This window comes from Dama dama, chromosome 18, assembly GCF_033118175.1.
Source record: "Dama dama isolate Ldn47 chromosome 18, ASM3311817v1, whole genome shotgun sequence".
Classification (NCBI taxonomy): domain Eukaryota; kingdom Metazoa; phylum Chordata; class Mammalia; order Artiodactyla; family Cervidae; genus Dama; species Dama dama.
Window position 1 is genome coordinate 42,339,352 of NC_083698.1, and position 25,915 is coordinate 42,365,266.

At 38.6% G+C, this 25,915-nt stretch overlaps 1 protein-coding gene across 1 annotated transcript in view; it reads right to left on the bottom strand.

Moving 5' to 3' along the window:
- Positions 1 to 14,122: 14,122 nt before the first annotated feature.
- RELN (reelin) overlaps positions 14,123 to 25,915 on the bottom strand; it is a 536,272-nt gene continuing 524,479 nt past the window's right edge. Inside the window, exon 64 of the mRNA XM_061165186.1 lies at positions 14,123 to 15,768. Within this exon, the coding sequence (XP_061021169.1) occupies positions 15,672 to 15,768 (97 nt within the window). The 3' untranslated portion in view covers positions 14,123 to 15,671. The remainder of the gene's footprint in view (positions 15,769 to 25,915) is intronic.

Genomic DNA, 25,915 nt, shown 5'->3' on the forward strand with positions numbered 1-25,915 from the left:
CACAATGCCAAGCTCAATTAGAAGCTCTGGCTCACCTTAACTAACCCATAAAGACTTTCCATCGAGCTCTCTGCTTTCAGGCCCCCTTGCTCTTGCCTGCTCTCTGTCCTTGACTCCATGCCCTGAGCTTCTTTCTAGAAGGTCACTCTCCCTCCCATGGTGGTCCTTCCTGCACCAATTTCCTGGTTTTTTTTCATCGATAACTTGCCCCCACTCTCTTCAGGTTCTTTCTATTATCTGCAAAATGTCACAGCCATTTAAAAAGACTTATAGGATAGAGGAAGGCAAATGCCTGTGCCTAGGATGTTATCTTTCATCTTTAACTTTTTTTTTTTTAATTTGCAAATTTGGTGATTGTGTGCTAAATTTTACATAGTAAATATATTTTTAACATAAAATATATAGGCATATTTTGTATTATGACATTATGAAGAAAAATTTGAAAGCATTTACCACAAAATGGTAAACAGAGGTTATGTTCAGAATTGTGGGTAATTTTATTTTCCTTTTGTCCACACTTTCCAAGATTTCTGTGGTAGACACATAAGAAACAAATAACAAACACATAACAAATATAATAAAAGAAAGTTTTAAGTGCTGGTAATAGGAGCTAAATGTACTTCTGTTATCCTTTCAGAGGAGGAGTCTGCAAGCACAGGAGATTTGCATTTGAGAGGAAAGCTGAGACTTACGTTTAGGGACCTCAGAGGGTCCCATATTTGAGAATACCACTGAGAGACGGACGTAGGTGAGCTGCTTGACTGATCCAAGCTATTAAGATTATGTTTCTGTTACCTGCTTCACATACAACCCGAGGAGGCAGGTACTAATTTCTCCACTGCCAATTAAACATATCAGGCCTCTTCAGATTTGTTCTCTATTGATAGTTGAAATCAAAACCATTACTGCATAAATCACACACCAATATCACCTACAGGATCCTGGTGAAAGTGAAAGTCGCTCATTCATGTCTGACTCTTTGAAACCCCATGAATTACACAGTCCATGAAATTCTCCAGGCCAGAACACTGGAGTGGGTAGCCTTTCCCTTCTCCAGTGGATCTTCCCAATCCAGGGATTGAACTCAGGTCTCTCGCATTGCAGGCAGATTCTTTACCTGCTGAGCCAGCAGGAAAGCCCAGGTATGTAATGACAATAATTGAAGTGAACCAGGTAATAAGTTTGTGCCAATCTTGAGAGCACATGCCAAGCTCTAAGTGGTCAGCACTAGTCAGCTCTTACTGAATGTTGGCTTCCATTTTAAACTTCCTTCATAGTGAGGTTCAACTGACATATAGTAAACTGTACAGACCAGTACATTGTTTAATGTGTTTTACCATGCAAGGATATCTAATCAGTCAATCCTAAAGGAAATCAACCCTGAATATTCATTGGAAGGACTGGTGCTGAACTCCAATACTTTGGCCACCTGATGCAAAGAGCTGACTCATTAGAAAAGATCCTGTTGCTGCAAAAGATAGAAGGCGGTAGGAGAAGGGGACGACAGAGGATGAGATAGTTGGATGGCATCACCAACCCAATGGATATGAGTTTGAGAAAACTCGGAGATGGTGAAGGACAGGGAAGCTTGGCATGCTGCAGTCCATGGGGTGGCAAAGAGTCAGACATGACTGAGCAATTGAACCACAACCATGCATTTCAGACTACTTTGCAGAGAACCATTTCATCATCCGAAATTTTGCCTGGTGGCCCTACCAAGTCAGTCTCTACCATACTCCTATGTCAGGCAGCCTCAGTTCTGATTTCCATCATCATGGATTATTTTTGTCTGTTCTAGAAGAAGTGAAGAGAAGTGAAGTCGCTCAGTCATGTCTGACTCTTTGCGACTCAATGGACTGTAGCCTACTAGGCTCCTCGGTCCACGGGATTTTCCAGGCAAGAGTATTGGAGTGGGTTGCCATTTCCTTCTCCAGGGGATCTTCCTGACCCAGGGATCGAACCCAGGTCTCCTGCACTGTAGGCAGATACTTTATCGTCTGAGGTACCAGGGAAGTCTGTTCTAGAGCCTCATATAAATAGAATGTCCAATTTTTAAAGAACACTTGAAACTATATTTTAATGAAAACTTCCCTTAATTAAAAAAATTTTAATGTTGGAAATCAACACAAATTTTTTAGAAAACAACGTGTGGACTCAACAAAACACAGGCTAAATTCCATTCACCAGTAGTGTAACCATGTTGTGTCTGGGCTATAGTATAAACCAAGAATATATTTTGTATAGGTTTATTAATTTCCCTTATGATTACTGGTTTTGGTACTGACAGTTTTTCTTCTTCAGTGACTAGCAGCACATTCTTTAAAAAGAAGGGCAAGTCTTATCTTCGGGGCATCAAGAAAGCAACCATTGGGAGACTTAATCCCATTCTAGAGTCAGCCTTGGGGATAAAGGATAAAGGCAAAGGATGGGAAGAGACTGATTTGGTGACAAAACAAAAAAGTGGGGAACATCCAGAGCGTGTAACAAAGGAGATCACAGGGCTTCTGCTATTTTGACTAAATACTAAGAAACTGCACCATCATTTCACTTTATAAGCATCCCACTGAAAAGGTCCTACAAGGACCTACAAGATCTTTCACACCCTCCCAAACTCTACCCCTCAGCTGCCCCTTTCTTAGGTGATTTCATTTCCTTCTACTTACACCTCATCACTCTGCTCCAGACATTCAAACCTCCCTGCTGTTTTGTGAATATACCAGGCACATAACTGCCTCAGGACCTTCGTGTTGGCCAGAAAGCTCCACTCCCAGAAAGCTTCATAACTTTTTCCACCACCTTTTCAGGCCACTTTATTTTACATATTGTGCAACCAACTCCTCCATGGCCTTCTTCCCAGCTTTATTTTCCTCCATGGCATGTATCACCATCTAACCCACACTGTATTTTACTTTATTTTCTGTCTTCCCTCCTCTCTTCACAAAAATGAAAGTTACATGAGGACAGGTACATGGTAGGAATTCACTAGACATATGTTGAATGGTTGAATGAATCAAGGAAGGAAGGAAGGAAGGAAGGAAGAAAAGAATGAAGAAATAAAAACCCCTGTTAGCTTTGGAGACCGTTGTTAAGTGTTCAGTAAAACAGGGCACAGTTAAGAAAATGTTATCATTTCTAATTACCTTACAATATTCAGGTGTTTTGAGGAATAAAAGATTAAAAAGCAAACTAGTGATGATCCTAAGAACCCTGACTATACTTACTATCTTCAAATATTAGATTTTTGTGGGAGGACAAGACTTCCCTTGTGGCTCAGATGGTAAAGAATCTGCCTGTGATGTGAGAGACCCAGGTTCGATCCCTGAGTCAGAAAGATCCCCTGGAGAAGGGAATGGCAATCCACTCTAGCACTATTGCTTAGAGAATTCCACGGACAAAGGAGCCTGGAGGGCTACAAAGTCGCAAAGAGTCGGAGTCGCAGAGTCGGACATGACTGAGCAACTACACTTTCTTTTACTTTCAAAAGCTTATATATAAACACATAACTGGGTGTTTGAGTTTAGCAAGAATAAACTTTGTTAGATTTAAAATTATGATGATAAAATCATCTTTTTCCTAGTACATTTATTCCTATGTTAATTCATTTTGAGTAGAGAAAGAAAAAATTACGAAATAACAAAACAGCATGTACCCAGTATCACTAAATCTTTGGGAACAATGATCAGCAATAAACCCACAAAATAAATCCAACCTTAGAGATTTTTTTGAGTGAGTGCATAGCTCTAGGTGGATGGAAAGGTGAGGGCTGAGTTGGGTCTGTGGTTCTCCATCAGACTTTTGACATCTGGTACGGGCAGCTCTGAGACACAAAGAGCCCTGGAGTCAGTGGCTTTCCATTCCAGAAAAAACACTGCCCAACCTAAGACATTATTTAAGATTAAGACAGGCCCTGGGACTGGTCAACGTTGAATTTAGACCAAGTTGGGTTTCCCTGGTGGCTCAGTGGTAAAGAATCAGCCTGCCAATGTGGGTTAGATCCCTGGTAAGGAAGATTCCCTGGTGAAGGAAATGGCAACCCACTCCAGTATTCTTGCTTGGGAAATCCCATGGACAGAGGAGCATGGTGGGTCCATGGGGTTGCAAAAGAGTCGAACATGACTTGGTGACTAAACGACAACAACATGTCCAGGCTGTACCCTATTAGGACAGCACTCAACGCACCATGTATGGGAGGGGGCTGCAAGGATCATGGATCATGGGCTGCAAGCCCACATTTCCTAACACATAGCAGCTGAGATACAATTTGCTTAAACTTTAGAAAATTTGAGAATAAATGCATAGCAGCTCTAAGCCCAACAGCAGAGAGAAAAGAAAAAAAAATTAAGTGATCCATGGGCCTCCTTCCTCCTTAACGCCTTTCTATCTTTTGTCAACTCATGTCTGTTTCTCTTTACTGATCTGACAGTCACACAAATACACTGTTTTTTCCTTCTTCTAAGTATTTTGGAATATGAAGGGCAGCAAGAGGGAAAAAAAGAGAAAGATAAACAGAAATTTCGTGGATTACAGTAACTTCTAGCTTTAACTTGAAGAATAATTTTCAAAGTGTGAACCTGAATTGAATTTATGATGTAATGGCAACAAGATTAGGTCCCAACAAATGATGAAGGTAAACAATGTGCTCTTTTTTCCCTATCCCAGTTCTGGTAACTTGATAGTCTACAACTACTTGAGAAGGCATGAGGATCTTTTTTTTTTTTTTATCTCAGTTTGGTCACAGAAGCTCACATTTCAGCAACAATCGATGTGATCATCCTTATCCCTTGCTGACACCTTCTCCTCAACCCCAGAAAGTCACAGATCACCTCTAGGAGAAACTTTCAATAGGCTAGTAAACACAGGCAGGGACACCAAGAGAAGAGAGATAATCGTCCCTGGGAACCTTCAGGAACAGCTAATCATTTTAGAGGGGCAGAGTTATATCTAATTCAGTCCATCAAAATGTACAAGGTGCTGAGAACTCGCAAAGCATTGTAGGAATACTGAAATGGCAAGAAGGCACAGAATACTCCCTGAATAAATTTAAATTGCTTGATTTGGGCTGCTTCTTAGAAAAGTGTGTGTAGGCTTGGTTACTGTGGAGTATATGTAATGCTGGCCTAAGCCACACATGAAACAGATTTTACTGGTCTGCTTTTCTATCTTTAAGTTACACTATTTTAGAATCAGTTCTTAGTGTTGATTTAACCCAGGGATTCTCAATCTTGGCTGGATATTAGCACTTCTTGGGGGGTGGGGTGGGGTGGGGTGGAGGCAGGCTTTTAAAAAACAGAAATGTCTGGCCCTGCCCCAGTTCAATTAAATCAGAATCTCTGATCCAGTGTATATACATATTTTAAGTAAATTCTACATGTGATTCAGACGTGTGGGACTACATAGTAGTTGAGAACCACTGATCCCTTATGACACCTTCATTTTACACAAGAAAAATACGGTCCAAGGAATTTAATTTGTTATTCGCCCAAGATCACGTACCTAGTTAAGGGCAGAGCTTGGATTAAAACCATGATGTCCATTAATTTACTAATCCAATTAATGTGTATCACTGACATTCTAAGGGCCCCCCAGGTGGCACTGGTGGTAAAGAATCAGTCTGCCAATGCAGGAGATGCAAGAGACGTGGGTTCAACACCTGGGTTGGGAAGATCCCCTGGAGTAGGAAATGGCAACCCCATCCAGTATTCTTGCCTGGAAAATTCCACGAGCAGAGGACCCTGGTGGGCTATAGTCCATGGGGCCGCAAGAGCTGGACATGACTGAGCACATCCATCAATGACGTTGTATGGGTGTGACCAGCTACTTAGTTGTCACTCAACAATAAGGTAAGTCAAGGGACTTCCCTGGTGGTCCAGTGGTTAAGAATCCACCTTCCACAGTGGAGGGTTCCATCGCTGCTTGGGGGACTAAGATCCCACATGCAACTACGCCTGTGCACTCCAACTACTGAGCCTGCGTGCAGCAGACAGATCCCGCCTGATGCAATTAAGATCCCAAGGGCCACAACTAAGGCCCAATGCCGCCAAACAAATAAATAGTAAAAAATATAAGGTAAGTCAAAACTATCTAAGGATCGATTGGGTTGGTCTTGATCCAAGTTAAAAGGAGAGAGTAAGCAGTGATGCTTCTGGCATTCTGTCTTACTGTTTTCTTACAAATAGTGCAATGTGATATTGGCTTCTGGAAATGTTAAGAATCGTAGTCCAGGTAAAATCCATCACTACCTCTGATTCACTCTACCATTGACTAGTTCCAGGGGGCCTCTACTCAGCCAGATCCAACGTGCAGCACAGAGCAGGGGGCAGGGAACCCAGACAGCCGGTCTAGTGCAGTTCAATGAAGCCCTGATCCAGGGGGCTGAGAGCTGGAGAAGAGAGAGCTCACTCCTTGGCCCTAGGAATAGAAGAAGGAAAGGTAATCCAGAGGTTGCTGGTTCTTCAAAAGAAGCTACATCCAGGATATTCTTAATGTTCTCCACTCACTCCTAATACCAAACAAGTCTCTCCAAGACACAACTAGGGCTGTCACCGTGGTTCAAACTGAATATGGTAATTATGTGACATATATATCCTTCCTGTGTGAACTGTGAGATTGAGCAAGTTCAAATTTTGAACTCAGCCATTCCCAAATTACAAAAGTTGGCACATGAGAAACCATCCTGAATGAAGCATCAGTGCTGAGAGAAAAATAATCTCAGAAACATTTCCTTGAGAAGAATGCCAAAAATTGAAAAACCAGATTCATAACATTCAAGATAAAAGCTGATCTTGATTAACTAAAAAATTAATAGGACTAATTTGTCTTTAGCATTTTATAAATAATAGTTTTTACTTCCCATTCACAGAACACTAACTCAAAAAGCCAGGTATTATTCCATTTGAAGTAAATCAAATTATATCCACAGTTTATAGATTTACCCACATCCTTGCTTCATTTCCACACTGCCGCTGTTCTTGAGCAAGGCATCATGAATCCTCCAAGAGATATACAATATTGTGAGTGCATGTGCATTTTTTCCAAGGATAAAGTCCTAGCTTTGACCAGATTTTAAAAATGACCTGTCCCCTCCCTAAAGTCCCATAGAATACAACTGTTTTGAAGGGTAAAACTGGGAAGAAGATAATGTGATGAAGCTGATGGCTTCTGGTATCTACAATGAAAGGTTTTGTGAAATTGGCCTCTGGAATTGTCTTCCAAAAGAAGGATGGAAAGATTTCATGAAGGTGGATCATCCCCCAAAAGAATGGACTTAGATAAAACAGTTTGGGAGGGAAGAGAGTATTAAACTTATTTATGCTGACTTTGTCTTACTAGATTGAAATGAAAGGAAAAGAAAGTAATCATCTCCTAATTTTTCTTGTTGATTTTGACTTAATTAACTTAATGATAAAGCAAACACTGGGAAAACGGACTTACATTCTCATTTAGTTGCATTTCCTAGAAAACCTTTTACTTTGGAATTACTAAAATGCAGACCACTGGCAATGATAGGCAATGATAGGAAAAATAAATTACCAAATGATAAAGATATCAGGGGCTACACATGGCATTTAGAATAAATAAAAGCCCAACTGGTTTTAATTTTAAATTGAATAGGCAGTGCACACCTGCATCTACTCTTTACAAATCAGTCTACTGTTGTTGCTACTGCTGTTTTAATTGCAAAGTTCCCGCATCTTTCATCCTCTGCAGCTCTTAGCAAAGTGCCTCATACAGGAAAGGAGCTCAAATTCTTGTTGGATTGAGTCAATTCTTTTGGTATCACTCATAAATTAATGAGGAACGTGTAACTCTGTATAGTTTCAGAGTAGTTAAAGAGAAAAGAAAAGAAAGAAAGAAAAGAAACCCTACGTAACAGAATTGGAGCTTCAGGTGTTACTTACAGGCTAGAATGCTTTCCAGCATTGCACTTAAGGTATCAGCCTTAGCAACCTTACCTAGGAATTCTTCACCCCAAGTTTCTTTGTAATGTAAATTAGATTGAATTTCTCTCTCCTGCCTCCTGTCCCCTGCCAGAAAGTCTTCAGAAACAGAAAAACTATGGAAGTAATTATAAGGATTGCGTGGCATAAAACTTCCAAATTTGACTTCAAGAAGGCTTGCACTTCCTATTGCATCCTTCAAATTCCCCTGCATTTGCCAAGCTTACCTTAAATTTATATAATAAACATTTATTTAATAGACATTGTTCCCACTTTTCAGATAAGAAAACGCTGAATCTCAGTGCACCCTCCACCCTGAAACTGCCGTATCTGTTGTGTTTCCTTACATGTTTTGAAAATTCGAGACCTCGGATTGATACACAGTACTCATCCCAGTGAGGAAAAGTCTCCTCACAGCCTTCCTCACAGCCTGACTGCTGCCTTCCCTACAAGCGAAGGTCCTTGCACAGCTTCCAGCACGCTTCCTCGTGGGTCTTGCCCAGAGTGCGCCTCAAGCAGGCAGTCGACACAAGTAAACTGATTTCCTGATCAACTATTTTATTAAATATAAGTCAGGCCCTCGTATCAGAACTCCTGTTGCGGTTGAGCGCCCATCACGGCAAGTGTTTAGAAGCGTTTTTAGGCAGGAGGCCACCACGACCCAATTTTTCGGCAGGAAGGCCCTCAGCAAGCCCTCCGCTCATGGAGAAGCCAGGGACTCCAAGTACAAGCTTGCCCCGGGCGCGGAGGGGAGCCGTCCCGACTCCGAACTACAGACCCTCTCGGGGAACCCTGGCCGTCCAAGCGGCAGAACCCACCCCGACCCTCGGCTGGACTAGGGGCTGCGCTCGGCTCCGGAGAGCAGGCGAAGGCACCCCCGGGGCTGGGGGACGCGCGGGCTGCAGTCAGTAGGAAGGGGTTTTGAGGCTGCGCACAGCTCGGCAAGGCTGAGAACGTTCTGGGCACCTGAGAAGCTATGAAAGCCAAGTTGTGAACAGCAGAGGGTTGGTCAGAACCAAAGAGTTGCACACGTCCAGTAAAGACACAAACGTCTGGCAACAACAACAATCTCTGCGGCCGCTGCAGACGGGGAGGCCCGAGTCGGAGGTTTGCAAAGGAAGGCGCTTCTTGGGATTTTCCTGTCAGGGGCTAGAGACGGGCAAGGTGTGGGCAAGTCAAATGCTGAATTCACTTTAGGAAAGCAGTTTCAGGGGCGCCCGAGAGACAGAGCGGAGCAAGAGGTGCCGGGAGAGGCGGCGACGCGGGAATCCCGTGGGTCCCCGAGGACCTGGCGGTGGGCGCTCCGTGCGCGCCGCCGCAGCTCCTCCCCGGCCCCGGCCCCGGCCCCGGCCCCGGCCCGCGCGCACTCACCGGCCGGCGCTGCCCGGCGCTGCCCTGGGCGGAGCCGCCGCCCCGCCGCGCTCCGGAGCCGCCGCCGCCGCGGTGCCTCGCCGCTGCTTCCCTGACGGGCTGTGGAGGCGCGCCGTCCCGCGGCCCCGTAACCCGAGCCCGCCCCGCCCCCCGCCGCGCGACCCCTGCGACCCAGAGGTCTCCTCTCCAACTTCTAGAACGTTCACGGTGTGCTGGAGACTATACGCCGCCCGTCCAGCCCCCCAACGCCACGGAAACACCCCCGTTTGTCTCCCGCTGCTCACGGGGTCTTGACGGTGGGATTCGTGGAGCAAACACGGTAAATAAAGCGGGTAGTATTCAAGTGGGAAACATATCTTACTATTTTTTTGGTAATGAAAATAAGCTAATATATATTTCAAAGTACACTCCTTATGGAGAATCATGTTGACACGGGAACAATGACAAAACTGAATGACAGTGTGAAATTTTTTTTTTTTTTTTTTTTTTTGAGGCGTTGCCTCGGATAAACACTTGAACATATGCGTCACGGATTCTTTCCCAGGCCTTCGAGTTAGAATGTACAAATCAGTTTTTGCTTTTTATTAAGTAATGCGACCTGACAGCAGTTTAGCAGACAGGAAGGTAAATGGAAAACGGAGTGTGGAAAGAAGGAAGGGATGGAATAAGGAGGAAGGAGGCAAGGAAAGAGTCTGTCGTGCTTTTAACGCCTGATAAGAGAGCACCGTGGCCAAAGTGCTCCAATCCAAGAAGAGGAACGGCAGAAATGATTTCGGTATAAAAACTTTCCTATGGCCTTATCTTAGCAAGGATTATGGTTGGTTCCTTAGAGTCACTTCCCACGACCACCCCTCCCCTGCTTTTTGCATTTCCAAAGCGACTGTATGATAAGCTAGTTACTTGGCGGCGGCTCTCAAAGCTGAAAAGTGCGCCTGGAGAACTAGTACCATCCCGTCAGAGGCCGAGCATCACCTTCATAACGCTGCCCGGAAGAGCTGGAAATTCCTCTCTCTTCCACACGAGGGCACTCTCTTCAAGGGTACCACACTAGCCTGAGAGTCCGGTGATGAACTTACTGGTATCTCGGCGTGTGTACTTTTCTTCAGACTTTGATCATCTCTGAATAAATCCTAACAGTGAGATACTGAGGAGGAATTGGGTACCTGTGACATACACTTCCGGTGTCATCCATTTGACACTTTGTCATCTTATGAGATTACCTTGTCAGTCCTTGAGCCCAGTACTTAAACTGTAATGTACATAGGAGATCTTGTTAAAAATGCAGACTCTGATGGAGTCCGTCTGGGTTGGAGCCTGAGATAGGCACTTCTAACAAGTTCCTGGGTGAGGCTGGTGGGCCGATTGGAGGGTCAGATTTTGAGCAGTAACACTGTAGACAGGTAGATTATAAACTATTTTTGTAAGTAACAGTCAGGTGACTTAATATGACAATTGTAACAGTAATACTGAGTAATACTCAGTATTTGGCACATGTGCTTGGCATGGTTCTAAGCACCGTACCTGTATTAACTCATATTAGGACAGCTTTGTGAGTTGGTGCTGTTGTTTCTAGTTTAGTTTATTTTCCTTTTGGTGGCTTGATTTAAATTTTAAATTTGTAGAAGATTAACATTGATCCCCAAAGTGAAAGCTATATAAATGTAGTCAGAGAAACGTCTTCCCTCCTTTGTTCCATTCTACGCAGTCCCCTCAGGAGTAAACAACTTCATGGTTTCCTGGCTTATTCTTCCTGGTTTCTCATCACAAAGCTGGGCAGATATAGCTATGTGTTCTAGTTTCCTTTCTCAAACAATGATGACTGTAAATGCTCTTTTTTCCTCAGCTTTTTTTCATGTCTCAATATCTCTGGAAATCACTGTATATCACTTCACAGAGATTTTCATTCATTCTTTTTAACAGTTATATAATACTTCATTGTGTCTATGTACCACACTGTGTTCACTCACCCACCTATGTTTGCATATTTATGTAGTTTCCAATATTTTATAGTTATAAATATTTTATTACAGATAGGAAATTTAGAGGAAGACCAGATAATTAACTTCAAATCACCTAAAATATGAATGTGAAAGAAATTACATTAGAATTAGTAAGGATTGACTTTCTTCTTTAATGTTTAAGGGAGTTGTTTTTTTAAGATAATTGTAGAGGTGGTCAAAAGTGCCTCACTTATCACAGTATGTCTGTTTTCTGTGGATAGTAATATTCAGGAATTTCTGTAACAATTTTGGTGTTAGTTTACTGTCTTTAGATTTACTGAGGCAATATTTCTCACACACAGTTTCTTTTTATTATTCATATGTATTTCCACAAATTATTCTACCAGTATTCTCTCCATAAAAAATTACGTTTCCAGACTTAACTTCTCTTTCTCTGCTGTATTGGCATGGTTTCTAGACAATGGATCCAGAGGCTGGAATAAGGTAATGAGGCCACTGGAGAGAGGCAGACTTTCCCACTGTCATTGCACGGTCTCCCACATCTATAAAGACAGCATCCATTTCCATCCATGTTGGATTTTAAAAATACTGTAAAAATTCATTTATAATAAGCACCCAAAGGACTAAATGGAAGATACAGTAATGATGACAAGACTGTCTCACCTCTGAACTGGAATTCTTGCACTATCAGCTGCTGTTTTTTTTTTTTTTTTTTCCCTTCTGAACAATAAATAAATGCATAGTTACTTTTTGTATTTACTACTGTATTTTGTATGTGAAGCAGTTTGTAGTTTCTCTGGAGAAGTGTGAATCCTTAGCAAAATTCTTGTCAGAAACTTAAAATTATTCCTCAGCTATTGTCCCAAATCTACCTATTAATTCTAATCTTCCAGCTTCTTTCCTTAACTTACTCCAGCCCCTCTCCACACCTTGGTCAGAGTGGACTTATCCCAGTGCCTCCTGGGAAAAGCTGAATATTGTTAGTTTGAGCAAATGCTTGCTTGCTTCCCTCCCTCCTGATGCTGCCAACAACACTGGCCCCTGGCATCTCTCCACACTGCTCCCCAGGTGCCCCTCCTCAAATTCAAATAAGCTGCGACTCCCCTAAGGAGGCAAGCTGCTTCCCATCTTTGGTTTTTGCACATGCTGCTTTATTCTTAGAATATATTCCCCCATTGAATTTGCCTGACAAAACCTATTTATTATTTTCTCTTTTTTTGGCCGTGTTTTACAGCTTGCAGGATATTAGTTCCCTGACCAGGGATTGAACCCAGGCCCCTTGCAGTGTAAGCTCCAAGTCCTAGCCACTGGACTGCCAGGAAATTCCCTATTCTTTTTTTTTTTTTTTTTTTTTGGTGATAGTATTTAGATCCTCACTTGAGAACAGAAATATGACAAGCCCATTTGTATACATAACTCACTCAAGCCTTAACATTGTATTATATTTTATTTTGGCTTTTAAAGAAATGAAATATTTTAGACACAGTCAAAGCCTTCCACATATCCCACTCTGATCTTATTTCCTCACCTGAGGTAACTGCAATTATGAATTTGTATGTACCAGTACCACACATGCTTTTATATTTTTGCCATTTATGCATGTATTCATATGCAACATGTGGTATTTGTTAGTAAATTTTAAGATCCGATGAATGGCATTAAACCATATCTATAATTTTGCAACTTTTGTTGTTATCATTAATAGGTGTACTGTTTACCCATTTTCGTCACAATATTCCATTATGAAAATAAATCACAATTTATCCATTCTCTTGATGTACATTTGACTGCTTCCAATTATTTGCAATTACAAATAATGCTGTTGTGAACATTCTTATACACATTTCTTTGTGTATATATGTGAGTTTCACTATGGTAAATACCTAGAAGTAACTGGGTCATGCTGTATACACAAATGTAGTTTTTACTGATATTGTAACATATTCATTGTTACTGATATTAAACTGCTCCCTGCAAAGATTTGTATTAACTGTATTTTCTTATTTTCAATATTCTTGATGTCCTAGCATCAGGGAACTGGCTGAAGAATACAATTTGTTTTCAAAATATCAACCAGAAAACAATAAAATGAATGGATACATGTTTCAAGTCATCTCCCATAATTCTTTCTTTAACCTTGGAACATAAGGAAGAAAGTTTGGGGAATTTTAAAAGTAATACATTTTTTTTTTTTTTTTTTAGGTAAAAGGTAAAATACAAGTGATATTGAATATATTTAAGATTAGATTAGAGTGTAGTTTACATTAAAATGTACGGCAAATAAGAAACAACTGTGTAGAAATCATGGAAACTTGGTCATAAAAATATATATTTTTATCTGTTACTAAACTTTGTTTCCTTCAGCAAGATAAGTCAGTTGAGTTCACACTAACTGAATTTCTACTTGAGCTATGTTTTCAAATTAAATCAACAGACGTAAGACCCAATGTATGCTATTAAACTTTGAGATGAATTGGTGGGGAGTTCAAATCCTGTTCTGAGGGTATGAGAGCATTGTAAATATCTTATCTTAGTCAGGGGATAGGTCTATGGCACACATAAATTACTTGCAAAGATAAGGCTTTGGGAAAAATTCAACCTCTTGTACCAGTGAAAAAATGAAACAAAATACTACCAAATGGTGAACCATCATTTGACAATTTGTGCACAAAGAAGAATCAACAATTAAGAACAATAGTTATAAATGTTTATGGACCACATATGCACCAAATTATACAAAGTCTCATGTGTTACATTAAGTAGAAAAAAGGCCTTTATATCTTCAAGGAAATGATTCTCAATGGATTTGATACAAGACTCAGAATAAAATTTAACTAAACTCAGCAAGATCATCCCTTATTGTTTCCCTGTTCAATGAGAAATAAACTACTGCCATTCAATGCTTTCTTTCCTAGATATATGTATTTTTAACCCTCTGGAAAACCAACAAATACAACAAAATTAACATATTTGTTATTTTGTAGATGTTAAAAACAAGGAAAATGTCTGTCAGCATTTTTAATCCTCAACACTCAGCACAGTGCCTGTCACATAGGAAGCACTCAATAGATATTTGCTGAATGAATGCATGAGTACTCATGAGCTAGGCATTATGTCAGCAGCTAACAAAATTCTCAGGAGTTAAATAATTTTCAGAATTCTTTACTGACTTTTCTTGGCGTGACTGCAGAGCAAATAATAGGAAAAAACCAAATGGCTACATTGAAAAGCGTGGCTTCATAATGGCTATTATCAACGACAAAACAATAAAAAACTGGTAAATATATTTGACACTGTTCTTTCCAAACCTGCCCAGACTTACAGATCCTACACACAAACAGCAAATAAAGACACACATAGGAAATAACAAATGAACTTCAAATGGTTTTTGAACATAATTTTTATTTAAGCATGGACTTTTAACTTGGTTCACCCTAGAGTGCAACCTTTTTGTTATGTTAATAGAGAGTTCAGGGCTACAGGGCCATTATAACATTGCTGGTGTTGGTACAACTTCATCAGAAGGTATGAATATGACCCGCAGGAAGAACAATCCACAAAGAGAACACAATGAAAACATCCACTGTTTTACAAATCACTCTGTTATCACAGACACAAAATGGCACTTACTGTTAGTAAATCAGCCACGGAACACTTTAAAAGTATCTTTTAGACAAGGAAATGGGAACTCCTTTGTGGGAGATAGGGTTTTCATCCACAATTTTTTTAAGTAGAAAATATTTCAAGGTCAAGCATTTTTCTTATCCACAAACAACGCTAAACCAACATACATTTTGAGGGGTATATTAAGGGAGATACAATATCTTTACAGCTATCTTCTTGAGTAGGTATTTCAATGAATTTTCTGTAGAATATAAGTAGCCTGAAATTCAGCAGCAAAAAATATTGCAACATAATAAGTAAATACAGTGTCAATGTGTTATATTGTAGAAGAGAATACATAAAGAGCCAACAATGATAATTTAATCATATAAAACATGATACATAGCTGAAATACAGTCCACTTAAATAGCTTTGTGACCAAGAATGTTAAATACTGTACTAAATGCCATTTTAAACATAAAATCTCTTAAACTTTTGTGCTTAAACTTTTTTTTCTGTTAAACTATTTCTTATTTTCAATACTGCTACTGTAACTGATATTACAACAGATCACAATTTGCACGGATACATCAACATGAAGACATTTACTTATGAGAAATAAGTCACTTGTCATTAGTTCACAGTGTGGGAAAGTGGTGTACACTTGGTCTTGAGAAGGGCTTTCAGTTAATCACTAAGTCCTTCACAGAAATTTCCTGATATCAGATGCAGTGCGAGATTTAAAAGAATGCGAAACAACACATCACATATTGGAAAGAAAAATAAACTTTTTGATTCTTCATGGGTATCGTCTAAGTGACCTTCGTCTTCTGTTGTAGAAGTGCCTGAGCCCATGTTGTCGTGAAAAATTCATCATGTAATTTTGTTTGCGAGTGCTGTTAAAATCAGAAAGGACAGAAGCAGGGAGGGAAAAAAGAAAAGAGCATGTAAGTTCCATCACTGAAAGCACAATCTAGTCTATGTCCTAAGTTACCCTGCTATTTTTTGGAAAATTCTCAGGGTTTATAGGCCATGCTAACATTACCACCCCAGGACAGAAGAACTAAAGGTTGACACCTGCATTTACTGCCTTTGGCCTTGAAGAAATCCCCTTCTTTTCATGAGTGAGCTCTGAATCAGAACAAATGGCAACCTCTCTTGATTAATTGCAAAAGTGGATTGCAACTGTTTTTTGGATTTTTAATTTTATTCTTGAACTCTTTCTGAAAAGGCTGACTTGAATTGAGATAAAGTGTGTACTATACCTATTACCTTATTTACATATATCTTTAACAAGTAGGAAGGACAATTTGATTCTTCCAGCAACCATTGCCATTTAAAGCTTGAGAAACAAAAACAAAGGAAAAACAAACTTCTTATTTGAATCAGCTTGATCTTCCTGTTTGCTGAGGTCTCAGGGGAAAAATTAAGCAATTTTTTTTCTAAGAATATCAGATTTTGCTGCTTTCCTCAAACAGTAAGCAGCTGGGGTCATATTCTATGAACATGGCCTTATGAAGGAGATACCCTACTGAAAAAAAAATCATAAAATACTAAGAACGTGTAAGTGAATGTATAGATGTAAATCTATATGCACACATTCCCCTCATGTATGTACACACACATTCATACATACGTACTCAAGGTGAAGCTGATAAAAATGCTGAAAATGAACTTTAGGAACCTGTAAAAATATGCATGATACTGGCAGAAATAGCTGTTAAAGTTCTGATATGGAAAATGTAATTTAAGAAGAATCCTTATCCATAAGATCACTGAAAAGAATCAGACTCCTTTCACACACGCACTGGAGTGACAACATGTTTCTATATAGCATCAAATGTGTTTTTTAAGAGTGAGCCTCTTAGTACTTTCCAAATTCACTGAGTCTCTTGAATGCTGTATTGTCTTAAAGTCTTTTCTTCCTTACTTGTGTGCTCAGTTATGTCCGATTCTTTGCTACCCCATGAATTGTAGCCTGCCAGGGTCCTCTGTCCATGGAATTTTACAGGCAGGAATACTGGAGTGGGTTGCCATTTCCTCCTCCAGAGGATCTGCCTGACTCAGGGATTGAACCCTCATCTCCTGTTTCTTCTGAATTGCAGGCGGATTCTTTACCACTGCACCATCTAAAATGTGCATGGAGCAGGATAATGTCATGTGATGTGATTTCACCATGAAGGTAAATATGATATGAATTTGTGTTGGGTTACAGAGGAAGGAAAGAGTAATTTTGCACTGAGCTGTGTATTCTTCTGCTCAACAGACCAGATGTAAAATATGTAAAATAAAATATGCAAAGATATAAAATATGAAAGATGTAAAATGATTCTGTTTTACCTAGATATTATACTGACATTTGTAATATACAGAAACTTTTAAAATGAGGATTTTATAGATGTTAGATCATTAGAAAATAAAATTTATAATAAAATCAAAGAAAAATATATAAAGTGAATTTTATCAGATATAGTTAATCAAAAAGCAGTAGCATTTGTGCTAAAACTTGATAAAAAGACATTGCATTGATCTATAGTTTACAAAATAAAATGATAATAACTTGCACCCTGGATTTCTATCCTATGAACATGTTAGAAATGATAGAATGGAAACAAAATATACTCCTTAGACATTATAGAGAAAAAGAAAAAAAAAAAATCAGGTTGTGTTTTCAGATAGCTTGATTGTCCTCCCCATTCCCTTGATGTGTTAATATTATATGTATCAATCAAGCTGACAAGTTTCAATGTCACAGTTGAAGGAGGAAATGAATGTATCCATTATTTATTAGTGGTGAGAAGTACTACTTGCTGCCTATGTAAAGTCTAGTTATAAAAAAAGAACAACAACATAATGTATTGAACTAATCAAGTGTCAGGAGAAAGAATCCTCTCACCTCTTTAGTCACAGGTTAGCCTGGAACTAGCTATCTTCCTGCCAGCATCCTAGGACACTTCGTGTGTGCTCTTTCCCTGAATTTACCTGAGCTATTATATTACAGTGGTCCCCTAAGCTAGCCTCCTCATCCTTTCTGCTTATGAAAGAAATACCACTGAAGAGAAACCATAAATACCAAGAAATTATCACTGAATCTGCAATTGCAAAGAAATTTGTGTAATGTGCAAAGAAATAAAGAAAAGCTGCTCAGTCATGTCCGACTCTTTGCAACCCCATGGACTGTAGCCTACCAGGCTCCTCCATCCATGGGATTTTCCAGGCAAGAGTACTGGAGTGGGTTGCCATTTCCTTCTCTAGGGGATCTTCCTGACCCAGGGATCGAACCCAGGTCTCCTGCATTGTAGGCAGATGCTTTACCATCTGAGCTACCAGGGAAGTCCAGCAAACATTGATTTAACCTCGTTAAAAAGGATTCCTAATCCTTTTATCTAAGTCAACTTTGCCAGCTATTTTAAGTCCTCCACACATTTCATTTTACTCTTTTTTTCAAGTCCTTTCATCTATTATTCTTTACAGACATCTCTATTCAAACTCACCTTGAGTCCCTTCCACCTGCCTTATTGGATAATCTTCAACCCAGCTTCCTAAATTTCTACTTATTTTTCAAGTATCACTTTTTAAAAAAATTTTACTCACCCCTGCCAGTAGGATTCCCCCCCTACTTTGAATCCTCATACTGTCCCTTTTCTGCTTTGCATGGAGATGACTCATGTTCATATCTTGGCTGCCCTTGACTAAACTTCTCTGGGTGTAGCAGCTGTGCCCCACTCCCCCCACCCCTGTACCATAGCACTGAGCCTTCTGCCTGACCCCTGAGTGGTCATGGCATGTTTGTTGAACTTTTGGTGACTTACTGATTGGATTCCTGTTGTAAATCATTACTCTTTAACTATAAGGAATAATTGCAAAGTTAAAGCAATGAAAATTATTCTGTTGTAAACACATTTAAAGATATAAGGTACTCAAAATTTAAAATAGTTAAAATATCTTACATGAAAAAAGATAAATTCAGAACACTTATGATATTCAGTTATCTCAATGCAACCCAGATTGATGGGAAAGTGACCTCAATATATGGGAACATAGGAACATTTCATTTGAACAAAAGTTGATGTGCATGTGTGGTTTCAAAGCAACTTTTCCACGTAACTACTTATTATGGACTGACTTAAATTCTACATTTTTATGTTGTTTGTTGTTTAGTTGCTAACTCGTGTCCAACTCTGTGACCTCATGGACTGTGTAACCCTCCAGGCTCCTCTATCCATGGGATTTCCCAGGCAAGAATACTAGAGTGAGTTGCCATTCCCTTCTCCAGGAGATCTTTTCGACTCAGTGATCCAACCCATGTCTCCTGCATTGCAAATGGGTTCTTTACAGCTGAGCCATCAGGGAAGCTTGCTTCATTTTTTATGAGTGAGAGAATAAATATTAACAGGTTGCAGATCTTTAATACCTTGAGAATAGATCAGCTTGGGAGCGTCTATTTACTTTTGGACGTATTTTGATTCATTGGATATCCTTTAATTTTGAATAAATTTATATATCCATAACATATCTTTAGATCCCTGTGAATGTTGATATGCATTCAGCATTTGCAATAGATGTTTGTTATAGATGCCTAGTGTTTTGTAGTCACATTAGAAATGGCCACATTTTCAAAGCACACTGGAAAAATTTTGTTACATAAAACATAAGTATCTCTGGTGACAGGATGATGGAATCTAACAAAAGTAGATTTTTTTCCCAGTTCATAAGCTTTTGAAAATAAAGCATCATGGGAAGCTATACCAAAGTGCTGCCTGCTTCAAGGACCATTAATAAACTCACATGGTTGCTAAACACTTGTGGCTTCTAGAGTAATTTATGGGACTGGACATTAGGAGAATTTTAAACCAGTTTAAAGATGTTATGCTTATTAAGTCTTTTTTTTTTTTTTGTGGAGCAGATCTGGGAGCCTATTTTTGTTTTTGATACATATAGATGTATAGTTATAGATAAACTAGTTATAAATTTATAACCAAAATAATTATAGGTGTGATGGAATTTTAAGGATTTATTTCTTCACTGCAATAATATTAATATGAGAAAGTATTTTATTACAATTCCAATGAAAGCAGGTAATATTCATTCCAAGGCATATCAACTATGGTTCTTGACTTATCAATTTGCTTGACTGAACAGAACTAGGTCCATTTAAAAATTTCTATTTTGAGGAAGCCACTGAAAGAAGGGAGAGTGATCAATGATTTCTTGGAAATGCGAACTCAAATTTCCATTATTGCTGCGGGAGTTTAGGGACTTTAAACAGCACATGGAATAATAAAATGCTTCCCTCATAGGAAATATGGATATTGCAATTTTTTCAAGAACTAGTGACTACGGTCACCTCGTATTCTTCACTGGAGCCACTATTTTAAGTTATTTACCATTATAAAAAATTAAGTGATTTGTAGTTGATTCTAAAGGAAATGGGGAAGGTGGAGACTTGATAAAAGTAATTTGGGCTCATAGAAATTTAGTCATTTTTACTGTACAGTAATTAACTTTTCATCAAAACTTATGATATAATAAGCAATGCTTTATATCAGTGCAAAAATAAGAATCCAGTGACTGCCATTATTTTTCAGAGAAATACTGATGATTTTAAGACGGGAAACTGCCACTGAAACTAATCAATTAAACTGCCCTGCATAGAAGATGCTGTACATTTTACTTTCAAGGCCTTGCATTTTCAGGAGGAATATATGTAAGTAAGTGTGGGCTCACATATTTCACAAATGTAGAGCACTTCATTTTTATTTTCCCTACTGAATGGGGATGAGAATAGTATCTGATATTGTGTACTTTGGGGAGCTGTAAGGATTAAATGAAACTTCTAGCAGAATATGCAGATGTTTAACAAACGATAACCATTTTACCGTCTTACCTAGGCTTAAACTATCTTCAAATGTAAACGTATGTTAAAGAAGTCTTACCTAAGGATACCAGTCTTACCTAAGTATACTTTCTTTCCTAAGTTTTAAAGTATCCCTATTAGAGAGCAAATGTAGATACGTATTTTAAAAGGCCAATCCTTTTCTAGATCCTAAGGACAGGATCTAGAACTCACAAATATTATGAATAAATTCACTCCCTTTTGCCGGTTCATTTATTAACTTAGATTTGAGAAGTCCAGGCATTCTCAATCATCTCTAGCACAAGAGATCTTTTGAAAGACACCACATTTAATCAGAGCCCATAGCTCTTATGCACACATTTCTATTTTCATTTTCCTCTCGAACAAACTTGTAAACTGTTCATATTTCGAGAACGCCTAAGAAAACCCCAGGCACACAGTCAAGCAGTCCAATGAAGGCATGCTGACTAGCATTCTGGTCTATGCTGTTTGTATACATCAGAGAATTACCGCAATTTGGCTGAACACCGAGTTTACATGATACAGGTTTCAAGTGTTCCAGTGTTTCTCAATATTACATGTAACTTTTCTTTCACATTTTTTTTTTTCAATTGCAAAGGTCTTCCACAAAATTTCTCAGTTAACATAGGTAATAACAATGAAACTTAGTAAACAGTTCCCCAGAATTAGTAAGAGGACTTACCTTACTCTAGTGGAAAACCAATGACAGCAAATAATGAAATATAACACAAGTTAAAAAATGCCTTTCAACACATGCAGCACTGTGATTAGTCATAAAAGTCTGATCAGGTTTAGACGCAATATAGGATTTTTCATCTCTTTTGAAAATAAAAATTAAAGAAGTTATTCCTTATTCTTCTATACCTAGTATATACATATATTTAACTTTTCTATGTAATGCAACATGCAATATTTGCTCATAACCATATGTGTCAAAGTACGTGTAGCTACAGTACTACATTTGGCATAAATGTTGCATATAGAGCATAAATATGAAAGTAATAGTTTAATAACTACCATAAATGTTATTATTTGATTTTTCAATTATTTACATTTTAGAAGATACTTATTCCTGAATATATTAAGGAATGGGCTTTTAAAAATAGTAAGTCCTATATATCAAATAACACAATCAAATTTAAGGAAGGATAAATATGCTTTGCAACAAATGTAATACATTATTCTCCATAAATCATTTGTGCCAAAAATATGACAGTATCTTGATAATGAATAGCATGAGGGAATGGCCATGATGGAACTCATATTATTAAAATCTGATAAATGCTTTTAAGACCATAGTTAGCAACATATTGGTTTTCAATTCTCAGCGAATGTGGTGATAATTCACTTTTTTGGTAAGTCAATTCACAAAGGCTGACTCTTTACTGAGCAATTTGCTTTCAAGGTACACATGCAAAAATCAGCCCACTTCATCATACACATGACAGGTTGTGACTTAAGACACATACACAGGAAATGTGATGTGTGAATGAAATGCATAGTTGGGTGAGGGAGATTCTTAGGATAGAAGGATGAGTGCCCAGGCAACAAAGGTTAAAAAAAAGGATTCTCTTTTATCCTAAGAAGACCCCACCAGCATGGATCTTGTGAGGGATCTGCCCAAATGTATTCACAAACATTTACGGAAAAACAAATATTCTACACTAGCCAATGAATTCAGAGAAATTAGGTTTCTGACACTTGATTGTCAATGACTGTGTTACGCTGCATCACTCAGACTTTACAGATGAGGACTTTTTGTAAGCTAGTGAGGCTGGGAAAAAGTGATCTGTCAATTCGGTTCATCTGTTCTGTGGCAGATTAGCAAGGGCTAATCATCATGAAGTGCTTTTCATATACAGGTTTTATTGAAAAAAATCATCAGAGTGGGGAGATTACACTCTCAAACAAGCATAAGGCATAAGTGACTTCGCTTGTTAAATGCCAAAATGGTGGTTTTTATCTTTATGGTGTGAGGCTTATTCTGTATATCCATATTTATGAAACTCAAATCCTTCTGGATGGAGTATTTTAGAATTAAGCTATTAAATTAAAAATATTTTCTGTATTTTGTTCATTTAGGATGTACTCCTAAACCTTGAAATATTTTCAAAAGTGCTACATTTTTTTTTTTTCTCCTCATCAAACTCATGTATCTTCTCACTAATATGGGCAGTACTGAGGTTAGACTCAAGATACCATGCGTGACCACAGGTTTTCTTTCTTGGAGTTTTTAGCATGTGTCCTTAGTGCACATGCAAAAGAGCTAAACTATGGTAATAAAGCTAGATTAGGGCCAATCTTTACTCAGAAAAGAAAATATATTCTAAAAATGTATACCTCCAACCATTGGTTGCAAAAAACATATCAGTTGCCCTATTTGCAGTGTTCAGCTAGGCAGGGCTTGTATCTCTTTAGGTATGCACCTCAGCCTCCTGTTCCTGCCACACTTCAAAAACCAACAATCTTAGTTTATATAACTGTTATTATACAAAAGTATAATTAGGATGAGATTTTGAATTTAATAGGGCTTTATGGGAGTATTTCACCTATTTCTAAATATACATCTGCTGCAGCAAAGATATAATTAGTAATATTTGTGAACTGTGACATGAACCCTGGCTGGTTTCTTTGTGTTTTATCTGCTTGAAAGACACTTGGATAAATTATTTTATTTTTCTGAATTATCTGGAACTTTAATTTTAAGCTCATTAAAGATATGAATTAAAGTAAATTATGTAGAGCTATGGAAGGCATATTGACTAGCAAATGCCTTAAAATTTTTTGTGACTCTTCTGAAAAGAAGTAGTTTAAAAGAATACAGTGGCATGGAAATATTAAATCCTAATACAAGAGCAAAACATCAAAAACATAGTTCTGAAAAGATAATTTCTTTGTATAGTATTTTTAAAACAACTTATTGATTAACTCAACTTTATGAAATATTTCTTCCTTCCAAAAAAGAAGGAAAACAAAGTAGCTCCTTTAGTTTTAACAAATTTTAACATATAATGTATACATATGTTTATCAATATGTAAAATTTTATGGTTACATGTATAAAGTTATAATTTAAAATCATTCACTGAAAAGACGACTTTGAATAAAACTCAAGTCATGTAATACTCTGCATGTGAGGCAATGTGCTTTTCTCATTCAGAATGTTTTAGTCCCCTGAGACTCTGAGAAAATCATACAGAGTAAGAGCACACAGGTGGCTGGTAAGTGATAAATTCTTCAAAGTACTAAAATTCTGGAGATGGAATAAAAGTAAAGTCTTTACAAATGCAGATTATTGCTCCAGAAAAATACCAGAAACACTAGGTTGATTCTTGTAATAATATCATGAGAATATCATGAAGCTGGCAGCTGCTTATAAAAATTAACACCAATGCCAGGTATACCGGAAGGTTCCCTTGGGAACTGTATGATGTGAACGTTTGAGGCAGCAGGTCAGCTCTGTTTGACTCCCGAGTTGTGAAGGGGTTATTTCATACTAGGGAGTATATTTGTACTTCTGACCCACCTACTCTTTAATTTTAGTCTGTGGGAAGGAACTGTGGTGATGATAAGCCTTTGAAATCCAAAATGGATAACTGCAATTGCTCGGCTGGGTGGGAGAAGAAATATCTATTCAAACACATGACATGTAAGATTTGTTATATTTACCCAAGGTCAGTATTAGCACCCTGCCTTCTATTGAGGACTGTCAAATTTTGAACTTTTCATAAAAATTGGTAATGCTTTGTCAGGGATAGGAAGCTCCATTAATGTAAACTGTCTCAGAGACAGACTTGAAAGATAAAAACCGGTTACTAATTCTAAATCTGATTCTCAAACAGCTTATTAGAATGAACTGAGGTGCTTTTAAAAAAGACTGATGCTCAGGTCTCACTGCAGATCAGTTTAAATCACATCATCTGTAGGGATAGGTATGGGCATTGGGACATATATTGATGCTTCCAAAAGCTCCTAAGTGTATCTCATGTTCAATTAGATTGAGAAGCGCTCCTTTGAAAGGAAAGTAGCCAGGAAAGAATGGATGTAGGGTTGGTTTTTGGTCTGTCTGGATATCTTGCTCTCTCTGACCTTACCACACATCATTCATTTTAGAGCCCAGCTTAGCCAGGAGACTCCTGGCATAGTGCAGTCTGAGGAGATCAAAATATAAGTGAAACATCAGCCTCATTATAAGGAGTCAAGTGAGTCTGGACTGTTACTTTAAACATCAACCTTCTCTTATGGAGGCAGAGCCCAGCAAGTGGTCCAAAGCAGCAGAGCGAACAGTGGGAGCTTGTGTAGGGACTGGGTTGCTCTTGGATCTGGGGGTTGATATGAATGCCATGCAAGCAGGTGCCTCAGTGAAAACTAGGACAAGGACTAACTCAAGATTGAAAAATTCAGCTCATGGCTATGATTGAAAGAAAACAAATCTGGTAGGTTTCCTACCAATTAATCATTTAAATTTGCTTTCAAAATGACTGAAATCAGACAAAGGGCTGATTTCATTTTCTATTTGGTAAACAGAATGAACATTTGAACCTATCTACCGAGAAGATTCGCCTCTCCTTGCCAACCACTTGGAGCCATCAGTCCGAACCCGCCGAGACATAAGCATTCCAGTTCTACAGGAACTAGATTGTTAGAGAAAAAGTAAGTCATCTCTCTGTGGAACAGTCAATCCAGCTAGTTGAGAGCGCTGACAACCTTATTCTATGGGAGAAACCATGAAGGGGGCACCCTTGACTTCTTAGGTGCTGGGATTAAAATCACGAGGAATCTGAAACCAAATTCTTTGTTCTGGTTTTGACCATGTCACTAAATGGAAGAATGCCCCGGGCATCTGTGGCTTGGACAGGTGTTTGTAATCAGGCACATGAGGTAGTAATTCTCTGCACATCGACCAGCACAGATCCTTTTTCTTTTCAGGATGTCATTCCATTTTATAAGGCAACCCAGACTTCATGAAGGCACTGATCCCATTTACCTGGAGACTTCTGTTCGATCCCATTGAATTAATATTGTCAAATTGTTAAATAAACTGTTACTTATTGAAGTTTTCTAAGGTACATTAAATCATACTCTGGGCCTTGTAATATCACTTGTTGACTAGAGCTATAGTTTGCAGTTGTGGAAGAGTGGAGGCCAAAGTGATCCTGTGGGGGTT